The following is a 14,166-nucleotide window of genomic DNA, read 5'->3' as shown; positions in this document are numbered from 1 at the left end:
ATTTCTCCTGTTAACCGGTTTTGTGGGAGCGGGCTTCTCCTTCCCGTGTCCAAATCATGATGGAGGGCTGTCATGATTTTATTGCATTCCGTAGATGGTGTCGATCAGTATGTCAGAATTAAACATGCTTGTTTTTTATTAGTTGTGATTAGTTTTCATGTTGTCATTAAGCCGTCACTAGCTGGAACTAATCTCTTCTCTATCTTTTCTTTCTTTTTTTGTTTTGTTTTTTTTTGTTCCTAACCACCCAGCCGCCACCGGCAACTAACCTATGACCTTCTGACCTCTGAACTCTTCACCCAATGATGACCTGACCATGCCTGCCTGCTGATCAGTTAACTGGTAATCGCCTTTGCTTGCCTGTCTTCAGTGCAGCGAGCTGGGGCACTTGTCCGTTCGTCTTACCATCTAACAAAACAGACAAAGAAATTGTTGTCCTCCAACTCCGCTTTTTTGTGTTCTCCTGTCTGGGTGAAAGTGGTTCTAGAACCTGCACTGAATAGTAGTAAAGCAATAAGGTCCAATTCATCCCTCCGCACTGATCATCCTCTAGCGTCCTGCCCCAAGCGAACGGTAAGGAGGCCTCGCGCGAGATGGAGACAGATGTCCCTTAACTACCGATGACAGAGGCAGTTACTGTGAGAGACTTCTAGGAATATTTTTCTTCTCAAAAAAGAAGTCCGAGCTCTCTCTGAATGTACTGTGTGATGATGCATCATGCATGAACCTTTGGTCAGGGATGTCATTGGTGAAGGGATTCCAAAAAGTATTCAAAATTTGACGTGCTGTTTAGTCACTACCAGTGCCCTCAAAGGGCCGAAGTTGCAGCCTTTTTTCTATTGCCTGCCAAATTGGATGTTTTAAAAGAAAACGTGCCATGAGATAACAGATCACAATGAATTTTCAGAACTATGTTAATGCAGAGAACAAAACAGCAACACTATGAAAGCGAATCCAAGTTTAAATTATTTTAACCATACTTTAATCTCCTCAGAAGATTACATGAGAACAAGGTACATGCATTATGTGTCACATTACTGGGCAAACTGTTCAAATATTTTTTTTAAACCTCCCTGTATAGAAAAAAAAATTCATTAAGGATGTAAAAGCCATGCTTGCCTATTTGCTGTATACATGTAACGAAATTGTAGATAAAGTGTAGTGCATTGAAACAAAATGAACAAAAAAAGTAGATACTTTTACTATACAAGGGTGCTGGTGCAGAAAAAAATATATTTTTGGAAATGTAGCATTTTATACTTTCAAGTGTTATAAAAAAAGAAAAAAAGAACAAAGAAACCCTTTATTTCATTAAATGATTTTTTCTGGTGGTTGTCAAGAAACAAAAGACCAAAAGAGCCTTTTAGTCTTTCTTTTTTATTTTTTAAGTATTGGAATAAGTCTAAAGAAAAGGAAGTGCCTTATTTTCTTCATGGTCATTTAGTCAAATGTCTTGTATAATCAGCTTCTCCCTCAGACAAGTTACTGCATGCCACTCAGTCGCCCAGTATGTGAAAAGAAGCTGTGAGGAAAGACAAATGATGAGTTGACCATATTAATTACCTGATTTTTGCCATATTAGTGTGATGTGACTTTGCCAAAAACGCGTTATGGAAACTATTTGCTAAGGTTTTGTCAATCCAGCCCATCATTATTTCCACAACTCTACTGCTCAAATCAGAGCTAATACAGTACTTGTGCAATGTAAACCAAAGGGTTCTGTGTTACAGACTGTCTCATTCTAAATTAGACTATTAGCTGAGAAATGTTTGTAGAGCTGGAAGTATTTCATTTTTGTTCAGGGGTGGAGATGAGTTTTCTTGATTTTTGGTTGGAATAAATACGCATCAGACATAGCAGACTTCAGAGTCATCCAGAAAAACTGGTGTTCTGCAGGTAATGAAATTGAAAGTGCGTAGCTAGTCCTCAGTTATGGTCTGAGCATGTCCCCAGTTTTTGTAAGCAGCTCCTGCAGTGTCGAATGGTATGCAAGTTACTTATTTTTAAGCTTTTCTTTGATTAATGTTAGATCTGCCTACTGGCTTTCCTTTGTAAGATAAGCAGGAGAGGGACATCAGTTAGTTGTTTGAAGCCCAGCTATACTGTGTTTTTAACCCTCGCTTCCACATGAGATTTATGTAGCTGGGCAATCACAGGAGTTGAAGCTGTTGAACGCACAGTATTTAATTCTAAAAACATTAAGTATTACTTTGTGTGGGGCTCAGAACTAAACTTGGCAAATATCAGGTGATAACTTTACTCCCCTTCTTGTCAACTTATTCTCCTCCTGCAAATCTTCACAGCTTCCAAATGAAAGGTCGATAGTAAGCTAAGAGGGCTTACATTTTAAGCACCTGCATGGTGACCTCATCTAACATCTTGTCTCACCTGGAAATAATTATCAGTTTATTTACTATGCAATAGACATTCATCCTTTCGTATTCAGCTAGCTTTTTGTTTATTGTGCCACCGGCTTTGTCTTCCTGTTACACATACAGTTGTGTTGATTTTACTTACAGTATATGCTGTGCCATTTTGATTTTTTTTTGGTTGGTTGGTTGAATAAACTTGCGACACTCGAACATTTGAAGAGAGATTTGCTAAAACAATACCAGTATTTGATCCACTTTCATCTCAACTATGATAAAACCTGGACATTTTTAGATGTTTATCAAAGGTCTTTTATTGGGGATGGGGGGGAAGTGTATGAAACAGATGTGTGACATGTGAAAGTAATGTTTGCTCTGAACAAACTTCTGAAAACTTAGTTGACAAAATTTTGGATCAACTTAAAAAGCATGACTTTTGAAATCTCTGAATGCCTTGGTTCTCAGTATTATCATTCTTTAATGACTTTTTCTTTATTAAAATAAGTAGTTTTAAGACTTCTTTCTGACAGTATTATGTAATTTTTTTTAGAGTGGGTAGATGGGAGTGTCGCTTGTATGTAACCGTACAGATGACATGTATTTGTCTATTCTTTATTATCTTAGTAGTTTCATGCTATGTATGTACCATAACCAACCTATTGCCTATGAGAAACATGTAAGATAATGTATTTACAGCCATTGTTACAAGTTTATAATGTATTTTTCTATCTTGTTTTATATGTATGTTATATAACATTCAAAAGAATTTTTTTCCTGATTGAGAAAAAAAAAAGGATACAAAATGCAAAACCCACAATTTTGATAACTGAAAAATTGCCAATTGTTTTGCAGTACTTTATTATATTGGGAGTGTTGTCTTTCTTGGGCTTTTAGTTAGCTACTGGATGAATACATTAGACATATTTGGGTTTTAGTTGGGTTTTTACATAGCTTGCATTTTAATTCTTTGGTTCTTTGCTGTTTCTATTAACCCATAGCATTATTTTAATAAATGTTATAATACCAACCTACTAACTCTGGACTATGTCTGTTTATTAACCATTACATGTTTAATTAAGTAAACAAATAAAGACGGAAGAATGTAAAGTCTTGAGTTACTGGACTAACCCTGAAGAACGTGACCACAGATAACACAACGTGACTTGTTTTTATGTTGTTTGTCGGCTGACATTCTGCACACTACTATTAAGTTGGCTTTGGTCATCCTGGCCTTTTACCTTGGGGAATAGGTGCCAGTAGATATGGGAACAAAGTAGCATTTTTTTTTTTTGAGGCATTCTTCTTGTAGAGTCTTGCCACTTGCCTTTCAGCATCTGCATTACTAATTCCACACTTTCTTTTTCTTTCTCTAAAATAATTACTCTCAGCTCACAGCAAAAGAGCAAAGATGCCAATGTATTGGTAAATCATGATGGTGTACAGAAACCAGTTTGATTCTTTGTTGAACCATTCAGAGGTTGCAGTTAATCTCATAGCAATTTGGGATGTGTTGGTTTTGGCACCTGTTGCATTGTGGGATGTTTCCAAGCACAAAATACATCTAGATGCAATTACCGTGCATTGAAATACAAAATCATCTTTTTTTCCTTGCCAAAAGTGCCTTATTTTCTTCATGCCATGCTATTTTTATGTAATTTTTTTGTACTTCTGCAATAGTCTATCAGTATTGCATAGCTCAGGGGAGTACAATTTCTGTAAGCCAAAGGTCAGACTGGATCATTTCGTAATGACTGCAGAAAGTACAAAAACACACCTTTCACTAAATTACCTAGCAAGAGCCATTTCAAATTCCAAGGCTGCCTTTATGTAATCTTTATCCCTGTGGATGACTGTAGCAACACGAATGCAGGGAATTGAAATGGCGAAGATGCTGTTTTGATTGTACCTCTATGCAGATTATTTTTACAGAAACATTTCTCTCTCTTAAAACTTCTGTTGTCTGAGGCTCCTTTACGTAGCCTGGGTAGTCCGCCTGGACTTGCAATCTTAAGAGGACAGTTATAGCTAATGTCAAGGGAGATCGTTGATGTAGATCACTCTTCAGATACCTACAGTTCTTGTGAAACCCCATTTTTTTTATGTAGATAGTAAAAAATTCAGACAATGAGGCAATGAGGCTTTGCATTTGTTCTGAACCTTTAATTTATGATGTTTCAAACTACACATCTTGAAATCTATGTGATAGAAAACTTTAAAAAGTTCTTATATGTAGTAATTAAAATAGAATGTATCTTTATTTTATGGAGGAAAAATAGGTTAGCTATGATGAAGACGTTTTATAATAGTGTGTACTTTTTAGTTTGTTTTACAAAAGTGTTTAGGTACAGCTAGAATATCAATGCATTTAGAATAGTTTCACTTGTACAGAAATATAAACAGATGGTGAATATAGTGTTATCCTAAAAGTCAGTCACAGTTAGATGGTGGAAAAAAAAACAGATAACATTGAGACCTTTTGATTAGGTAATGGCACAGGTGTCATTTCAGATCTGCTAGTTTATATTATTAAAATATTTAATCAGAGGCACGCATTTAAACTCTGAAGTATTCTCTGGTGTAAGTGAAACTATTCAAATACGGCAAAGTAATAATGTCTTATATTGAAAAATAGTTCTACAACTACTACTTTTCTGCAATATTTTTAACGTTTTCTGTTTTTATTAGATACGAACTACTGTCATACTTTGTTCACAGTGCATTTTCATCTCATTCTTTAAAGTAGTGAAAATTGCCTTAAATTTTGAAGTACTTTAAAGTTGAAGGAAAGAAAAAAAATCGAAAATTTATGCTAATTGCTGTTGACCACCAAATGCATTTCTCAGTTTACCTAAGTGCCTGTCTGAAAATTTAACTATTTTATACTTTGCCTGCTTGTAGGAAAGACACAGGCTATTTTTAGAACTGAATTTGAGGATGGTTTCAATATTGCTACATCACTGGAGCTAGGTTGTTTTTTTTGTTTCTTTTCTGGGGTTAAATTGTCTTTACATTTGAAAGATCATACATTCAAGTTAAGTAGAGCGTTGCTGGTCCATCAAATAAAATGGTTTAATCTTAGGATAAACCTCTTTTTTTTTTTTAAGTAGCTCAGAATGTAAACAAAAACACCACAGAACCTTTTAAAATGAAATCTCAGCAATGCTATTGATTTCTTAAGTGAAATGTTGAACTAAATTATAACAAATTTTACTTCTCCAATATTTTTTTTTTCTGTGCTACCAATCTAGAAAATACTTCATAAAGAGTCTTCAGGGATATCTTTCAAAAGATTTTTAATGAACATATGCTGAGTGTATACTGATGATTTTGATATTTTATTTGAACAGATCTTTAAAAAGCATGTAAAAAAAAAAAAATCTGCACATAACAGTTTATTCCAAGAGGGACTCTCCGAGGGGGACCACTAAAAAGTTTTCTGCCCTGATAATGCAGGGAAGCATTGAAGTGTGTTGCTGCCCATTAAGAAATCATTGTAACTTGGGAGAAACATACTCACGAGTATATGAAACTTAGTTCTTTGTATCTGGGTAACAATTGCAGTCATCATAAATAGCATGTTGTACAGAGTGAAATCTGAATAACACATTCCTAGAGTGAAAGTACATAATTGTTACTGGAATTTGTTTTTAATATACTAAATATATTTTTCTAAAGCCCTGTTAATGGAAAACTGTTCAAATAACACAAGCCATAACGTTAACGCATGGTGATCAATGTTGAATCAAACTGGTTAACAAAAGTACAGTGCTCTTCCTTCTATGTGCCTGCGCACTAATTGCAGGTGGTACGGTTCTGCGTAGGAGCGGGCGGGAGGCGCAGCGGGTGGGTCCTTGCAGCGCCCATTTCTCGATGCCAGCAGTCCGGATGTCCGTCTCTGACAACAGGCTAACTGGGAGGAATCTTGACTCCCAAGGCAAAGATTAGCTGAGATCTGAAACTCTTCGAAGATTTAATTTAAAAAGAAATACATATATACATATATGCTTCTACTTGTATTATGGCAGTTTGTGTGAAACATTTAAGGTTTTGTTTGTGCAAAATAATGTATTCTGAGGGGAAAAAAAAACATGGACATTGCCAAAACACATGTAAATAAAACACCAATTATGACTGTACATTATGTGCAATAAAATAACTGGAAAAAAGTGCATGTACTTTATCCTCAAGCAAATTGACAGCTCTCAAAGCTGTAGCTATAGTATTATTTTCTGAAAAAGTTAAATTTTATTCTGTATCTAAACAGCAGAATAAAGAATGTACATTTTTCACACTTCAATTTTCATTAATGCTTTTAGCACTGTTATGAAAGGTGTTATTTGTTGAAGAGACAAATTTTCATGGTCATCTGATTAACAGGATTTTTTTGTTTGTTTTTTGCTTTACATTTGCTTAATGGATATGCTGTGTTGTCTGTAACTGTAAATGAAGCAAGTATGCATTATTTACCATAAACACACAATATACATTTGCATGATAGATTTATGGATGCATCAATTTTATTGATTTCTTGGGGATGACCAAGTGATGGTGATGATGTTATAGTTCTGGAAGCACCACTGTAACAAGTGTTAGAGCTAATAAGAGAAGAAGTACTTTTTATTAAAGCTAGCATACAGTTTTTAGTTTATTCTGGTTACTATATAAAATTAGGAAAATAACTTGCCATCCTAGCTAGTATGGATCTAGTGAGAAACACTCTGGAGAAGAAGTTGTGTTTTAATATTTTCATTAATATGTATGTGATAATATCTGGTTATATTTTGAGGTAATTTATTTACCAAAGCTGCTATTTGCTTTAAAAAAAAAAAAAATCCTCCTACCTTACGCTGTTTATTTTGTGTGTTTTAGAAGTACGCCTACAATAGGTAAAGCTAAATGTGACATCTGTAGAAGTCTGGTAGAATAGGGCAGGGGAGGCTAAATACCAACATTTGGGTTCGTGTCCTGTCCCACACTGTTCTAGGAGGGATGAAAAATTTGGCAGAGTTAGCATTCACAGATTTCTTCTATCATGAGTCTCAACATACTGGTGGCATACAATTAGATCTGAACTAGCTTTAATCCTGGTAGTTCACTGCAGTAAAAGCATGAGATGTGCGCTGCTCGAGGAGGTAAAGCACCCCTCGACATCTGGATGCAAACCCAAGTTTGCCTGTGCACCGCAGTCCTGGCTTCCTGAAGTGTGGGCATGCCCTCACTTTCTGTGCTGCCTTTGGCTATCTAGCACATGCGCACTGTGCAAACCCATCCTTACTCCATCCAGATCCACAGAAAACAGAATTACGATGATATTCCTTGTCTCTTGCACAATGAGAATTTAGTCAATAGTACCTATCTATGACCATATTTGTGCTAGCAATTGTATTTATTGGTCTACAAATTCATGTTAGATGTGGAATTTAATGACCAGAATACTTCTACCACCAGGCTTTATTGTTCATCTACCAATGTTGTCTGCATAAGTGTTTTGTTATGTTTGTGGCTGATGGCCTAACCCTGCTATATTTCTCCTGAATGTTTTTACTACAGCTTCTGTAGTCTCATTGAGGAAATACAAACTTAAAGACTGGCAGTGTCATAATACTGAGTATATTTTATTGCTGAAGAGTGTAAAATGCAGTGTCTGAAATGATGCCTTTCACTTTGCCATTCAGATCTACCAGTAAAAGTAGTGATATCAACTAATTGCTTTCCTAGTATCTCTAACAAGTTTGCAGTCAAAAACTAGGCAACTGACAGCTAGTTCACGTTGAGTTTCTCTCTCCTAAAAATTAAACATGATAAAAGGGTAACTCCCCAAATACCTTTTAAAGTCTTTGTTATAAAATAGTACAGTAGTACATTAGCCATTTTGCATTTCTGCCACTCCATTTTTAGTGTTTCTATCCAGCAGCAAGATTGACTCCTTAGAATAGTAAACTGAATAAACTCAGAGGTGCGAGGTTCAAGAAAAAATACCAAATACAGGCACATCTCTCAACATTGCATTTTAGCAGCTCATCAGTAAATGAAGTTAAATTTTCTAAATGAAATGCTAATCAAATCAATAAAAAACCTAAATTTTATATATTTATCAATCACTGCAGACAAAAGGCTAAGCAGAGAAGTGACTTTTGTTATTGGGACCTTTTCTGAGTGAATTCTGTTGACTTTCAGTATAATGAGAGTGGTCTTTCTCAAACAGGTGGTACTTCTACTACCTGAAACTTAGAAGGTCCCAGGTCCTCTTGCCATAGGTCAGTCAATGAAGCAATTACTTTGTCTTGGTGTTACTTCTGGTTTGCTTTCATAGTCTTTTGAAGATCAATCAGTCTCTACTTTGCAGGGTAGTGTTTTAAAGGAGTATTTTTTAAATTGAAGCAAGTACAGTAAAAAGGCAGGTTGAGTAAGCAAAACTATTATGGGAAATGTATTACTGTGTAATAAAGGTACTAGCATGGCTATTTTGGAGTCTTAAAGTATTGCGTGCAGTAGAAATGCACAATGTAATACTAGCGTAGTATTTATCTTATTAGTTATGTGCACCCTTTGAACTATGATTTCCAGAATCTGATGCAGGATAATTTGTAGCAATGGACAAGGTAGTTCTCATGTGACTGAGACTGAGACTGTACCTGAGACGTGTACAGCTCCGATTGTGAAATGACAAGATACTGCAAATCAGTTATGAATATGCCTCCTCCTGGAGCACAGCCTTTTTAAAAGGAATGTTTTAGGCCTTGGCCTCAATCATTGTGTAATACGAGGTAAAACTGGGGTGCAGGGAACCTAGTTTCTTTGTTAGCCTACCTGTTAATCTCCAAAAGTATAAACATCTTTTACCAATTCTGAGATATTATATGTTAATTAGGATGGCAATATCCATGTCTTATTTTTAACATGGTTGCAATCTGAAGACCTTCACATGCATACTACTCTAGTACATCTCTGGATCGTTGGTAGAGTGGATCCAGTACTACAAGGCAAAGGAGGCCTCGGGGCCGTTACTTGCATGCTCTTGGATGATGTTTCCCGTATAACCTTAGTGATGAGACCATTTTGATTCTTTCCCTGAAAGGCAATGAATGAAGCAGATCTTCTGTGGAATTCAGCTTTGTTTCTGAGAGAAAATAGGAAATGTATACCTATGTGGATTGAAAGAAGATAAAGAATACAATCATGTCAGAACTTTGAATGCTGTCCTGAACAGATTTAATAAAGTTAATTTGGACTTTGTGTGAGCCAGGAGAAGAAGACAAATGTGAAGAAGAGCAGCACTGTCAAGAAGCCCAGACTATGTTGACAAGAAGTTCATCAGAGACTATAGATTAATTTTAAGTGAAGAAAATTGAAATTGCCTCAGTCCTTGAAGAGTTGATTTGCCGTATCTCCCTGTTATCTTAATCAAACTTGTTAATTTCTCTATTGGAAATATTTCCTTTCTTCAGCCTAATTTGAATTTCACATTATTTTCTTCTGAGGTTCTGCCCTGCCTCCCCTGTGCTGTCTTATGCTTCATAGGCCAAGTTTACCTTCATTAGGATGGCCAGGTGGTACAGTTCACTTATAGAAAGACTGCAACAAAGACTTCAGGTCTAAATCAGAATTTACAAATTGTGAGACTTTTTAGAAAGCCTGCTTAAATATGCATGACTCAATCCAAGCAGAAGAAGAGCAATGTCTTGGTGACAAGGACACAAATTGATCACTTGGAGCACCTGGGTTTGAGATGTTTCTTCCATCACTGATGATTTGTGCAACTTTGGGCAGGAGCCTTGCAGCCACATCCAGAAAAACATAGTCGCCTGGAGCAGGAATTAAGCATTGTCCAGATATTGAAATAGGGAAAGTGTGATTACCTGGGTTTTCAATAGCAAAATCATGTTACATTGTTCCATAAGAGAAAGCACCATCATCTTAACTTCTTTTGTCCACATTTATCAAGAACAGTGAAAAGAAAATTGCTGGTACGTGCAGACAACATACCTGCTCGAGAGCAGAGCAGGACATGCTGGTCAATACGTCCCAGTTGCTCAGCACACCCACAGTCACCCCTTCAGTGGCTCAGCTGCTTGGGTATGTCCTTGGTCACACTACACAGGTAGAACATCCGTGGGCCTTGCTCAGCTTCAGTCTTGAACTCCCCTCCCAGCTCTCCATGCAGAAGCTCAGCGCTATTTCATGCAAGTGCCTTTGTGGCTTTTGTTCTGAACTTGTGTACCTCAGCTCCATGTCTGTGAAATGAGGTTGGTAGGAACACCCTAGCAGCAGCAGATGTGGATAACTGCATTCAGGACTGAAATTCTCAGGCAGAACAGAGCCGAGCGCTCTCTTGCATGGTGTCCAAGTGTCTTACGATCTTGAAAGTACTTAAAAATAAAGGATATAAGCAAAACAAAATAACTTTGACTTCTTACTTAGTCAAGCCCACAGAATAAAAAGATCGCACAATCTTCTCAACCAGCCGAGTCGTACTCTCAGACCAAATCAGCTCGGTGTGTATCAGCAGCACCAGAGATGGCCGTCGCTTGCTTTGGCTTGATCCATGTTCATTGCTTTCTCCGTGCCGCAGGCTCTGCGGTTGGACTGAGCTGCGTTACACGTTCCCACAGCCAGAGTGGTTGAGGAGAGCTGAAGGGACACAGGTGCAGCTACAAGCACCAGCAGCATTTCTTTGTCTCTTAGCCAGCGGAACGTAAAAGTGGGGATATGCACTGTGCTTGTGAGGGCCTGCAGAATAGGCAAAGTTGGATTGCATTGGTGGGAGTTGGAATTTGCTGGTATGATGTGGGAGACAAGACAGACGTGATAATAGTACAAGAGTATCTAATGCATCACATTTTACTTGTTGGATTGTTACTGTCATCAGATGGCAAAATACCAAGATTGCTTACATTTTCTACTGCTTTTCAGGAAAATGCATGGCTGCCCCGAGTCTTCGTCGGTGTTCACAGAGTGTGCTGAAGAGTCTAGCACATGGATACTCTCAGTGATGTTTGTGCGCTCAGGTTGCACTGTTTTGAGCTTTTGACTAACTAGAGTAGAGTTATCCCAATACAGTTACAACACAGTGATGGTTTAATACATGATGCCCTTTACAAATACAGATCTATTAAAATACATGGTAAACTCAAGGGGCTGGAAAGGATGCAGTGAGGCAGCGTTCTGCATTTCTGTTCAATGAAGGTGCGCAAGTGTTGCTGGTTGTAGGAGATGATACTTGTGAAATACACCATCTCCATTTGAGATCTGAGCTTAAAAATCACGTTAACTTTTTAAAAAATCCTTGTCTGTGTGCTGGATGCTGCCTTTTACTTTGTCAGTATCGCTCATCCTTGGCTGTGCTTGGGAACTAGTCAGCATAAAAACACCAGGTCTCTTACGCCATCACCTGAGGTTCTGGCTGTTCAGTTCTCAGACTATTGTATGATTTTTGAAACTGAAGTGCCTTAAAATAATTAAATTTACTGTAAGAACAACAGTGCTTGTGGCCTCAGGCTTGTAGCTGTGAACAGCTACATTTGGGATGCCAGTTTTGCAGTGAAGGAAATTTTGCCTTTGAAAGAAAAAGGTAAATGCTGTTTATGAGAGACAAGACTTTGGATTTCTCAAGCAAGAGCTCTCGTTACCAGGTCATAGGTATAAAACAAAATCAAAATCATATAAGCAGTCATACCACTAGTCCCAACAAAGCCCAATATTAGCTGATTGATTCTTGGTCATGCTCAACCACAAGTCAGCTGGCAACCAAACGCTTTCTGTTGGCCAGCCCCAGTACAGTGGAAGGTGAGAAGTGGGGATTTAGTTCCTCAGTTGTCTTTCAAGATTTTATCTTTTTGAAGTAAACACCTGTGTTATGTTAGTTGTCATGTACATCACAGTGATAATAATAAATCAATGAAGTAGGACTTTCTCCTACTCTAGATTTGGCGTCTTGACTTCCCTGTGTGAGGAAACTTTGAAACAAATGATTGCCACTCTAGCAAGTGTCTGGTTTAAAACAGCAGTGAAAACAGTGATTGAAATAGTTAAACTTCTGATGTTTCAGGAGAGAGGGAAGTAGTAAATAATGTTGCCTCAGAGCAATTTCACCCTTGTCATCCCTTCTCCCCTTACAGTTTGCTGTCACTAGTCACTGTGAGCCAGACTGTGCACGTCTGAGAATACTTCAGGTGGAGTCAGTGGGGCTGCTCATGTGAGTAATTTGCAATGCACGCAGACTGGGCCATCAGGACTGGCACAATTAAGTCTCATTTTGCCTTTAAATTATCTGGGAAAGGACTTACACATCTTGTCAGTAAAACAACAGGGTGCAATTCTGGTGCTGTGATTATTTTTTTTTTTTTTTAGCCTTTCTACAACTCCTCGTTTTCTGTCACCCTTTTTTTTCACCTCCTCCCAACACACACACACACACTACAAGAATTAAAGCAGCAGCAGCTCTGACAAGCAATGCGAATGTGCCATGTTCCTCTGAGGGACCCCCTTGGACCTCTTGGCAACGTGTCTTTGGCTCCCAAAGTTCCTTCTGCACGAAGTCGCCTTGCTGCTGGCAGGTTTGGGAAGGGAGAACCCACTCGCAAAGAAAGGCAGGGAAAAAGTTACATCAGGGGCTGGCGGCAACAGGAGAGTCTGGTTGTGCCGGTGAGTCAGCCATACCACATGCTCCCTGTGCTTATTCCAGCCACATACAAGCATGTGCAGGCAGGGAAAATTCCTAGCTTTGTTTGATTTTGTGAGAGGAGAGGACCTGCTTTGCTGCTACTGCAGGCTCGGTTTGCTCAGAATAAAATCTCATGAAGGATAATTGCTGAAACACTGGGATGAAATGTTTCTGTTTTTAATCCATGACACATCTTGCTCTTTTCACTGAGAGAAAAGTAGTAATTTATGGTTTCTTTTTTTCTTTTCTTTTTTTTTTTTTTCCAGGTTTAATTACCAGCTTTGATGTGTCTATAATGGGCAGCAAATACAAAGTCTTCTGCTTGTACTGCTACCTATACACTTGCATATAAATAGCACTTTTGTTTCAGGGGTTGGGATAATGGCTGAAGAGACGTACCAATAGCGCAGCACCTCCTCCTTTGCATCGGGTCTAATATGCCTGCAGTCAGAAAAATACCTCGTATGCTTTGGCTTTAGGCTGAAGCTCACCCTGTGTGGAGGTGTAGCACGGGGCAGAGCCCCGCATCAACCCCTGCTGAGCCCTCAGCCAGGGCTCCCAGGTTGCCCTCGGAGAGAGAGGTACAAGAACCAGGAGGCTTTTGCATTCCGCCCATGGGTAGAGGCACGTAAATAATGCCTTTATGACTCAGGTATGTCTTGAAATATGCAACCTGATGGTAGACAATCCTCCTTTATTGTGCAGATAGTTGTTCTGAGCAACATGGCTGCTAAGTCATGAAATATTAATAGCCATGCAAATCTTCTCTTCTATATCACAAGCTTTTCTGTGTTCCTGACCTCTGACTTCCTTTAATCATCTCCTGGGTGTGTGGTCTGTTACTATTCTGAGATATCTTGTGAACAGGGGCAGAGTAATTACTTGATCCCTGCCTGCTGCAAGAGTCTTTTTGAAAAGAAAGTGGATAACTTAAGAGAGACACGTCATCCTTGCATTGAAATCAATCCCACCTGCTTGCTTCACAAGGTTTCTCTTTTGGTGGCCTGAATGCAGATCTGCTGTGTTTGGTGTTCTTATGACTTGAAAAACAGCATTCTTTGATCTCTTAAGTCATCAGCTGCTCCTCCATAGATTACGAACAATTTCTGATCAGATGTTTTCTCCCGTTCTCTG

General features: G+C 38.2%; 1 protein-coding gene across 11 annotated transcripts in view; it reads left to right on the top strand.

Annotated features, from left to right (window-relative positions):
- The window catches only part of QKI (QKI, KH domain containing RNA binding), a 160,383-nt gene extending 148,091 nt beyond the window's left edge, over nucleotides 1-12,292 (top strand). For all 11 annotated transcript variants that reach the window (XR_013948325.1, XR_013948326.1, XR_013948327.1 and 8 more), the window contains one exon: nucleotides 252-12,292. Coding sequence is in view for 8 of the 11 variants with exons in the window: in XM_080584786.1 (XP_080440912.1) it covers nucleotides 252-268 (17 nt within the window). In the remaining 3 variants the exon portion in view is untranslated. The remainder of the gene's footprint in view (nucleotides 1-251) is intronic.
- The last annotated feature ends 1,874 nt before the right edge of the window (nucleotides 12,293-14,166 follow it).

Source organism: Anser brachyrhynchus (assembly GCF_964034855.1).
Source record: "Anser brachyrhynchus genome assembly, chromosome: 3".
NCBI classification, from domain to species: Eukaryota; Metazoa; Chordata; class Aves; order Anseriformes; family Anatidae; genus Anser; species Anser brachyrhynchus.
This window is presented reverse-complemented; position numbering and strand designations above follow the sequence as displayed.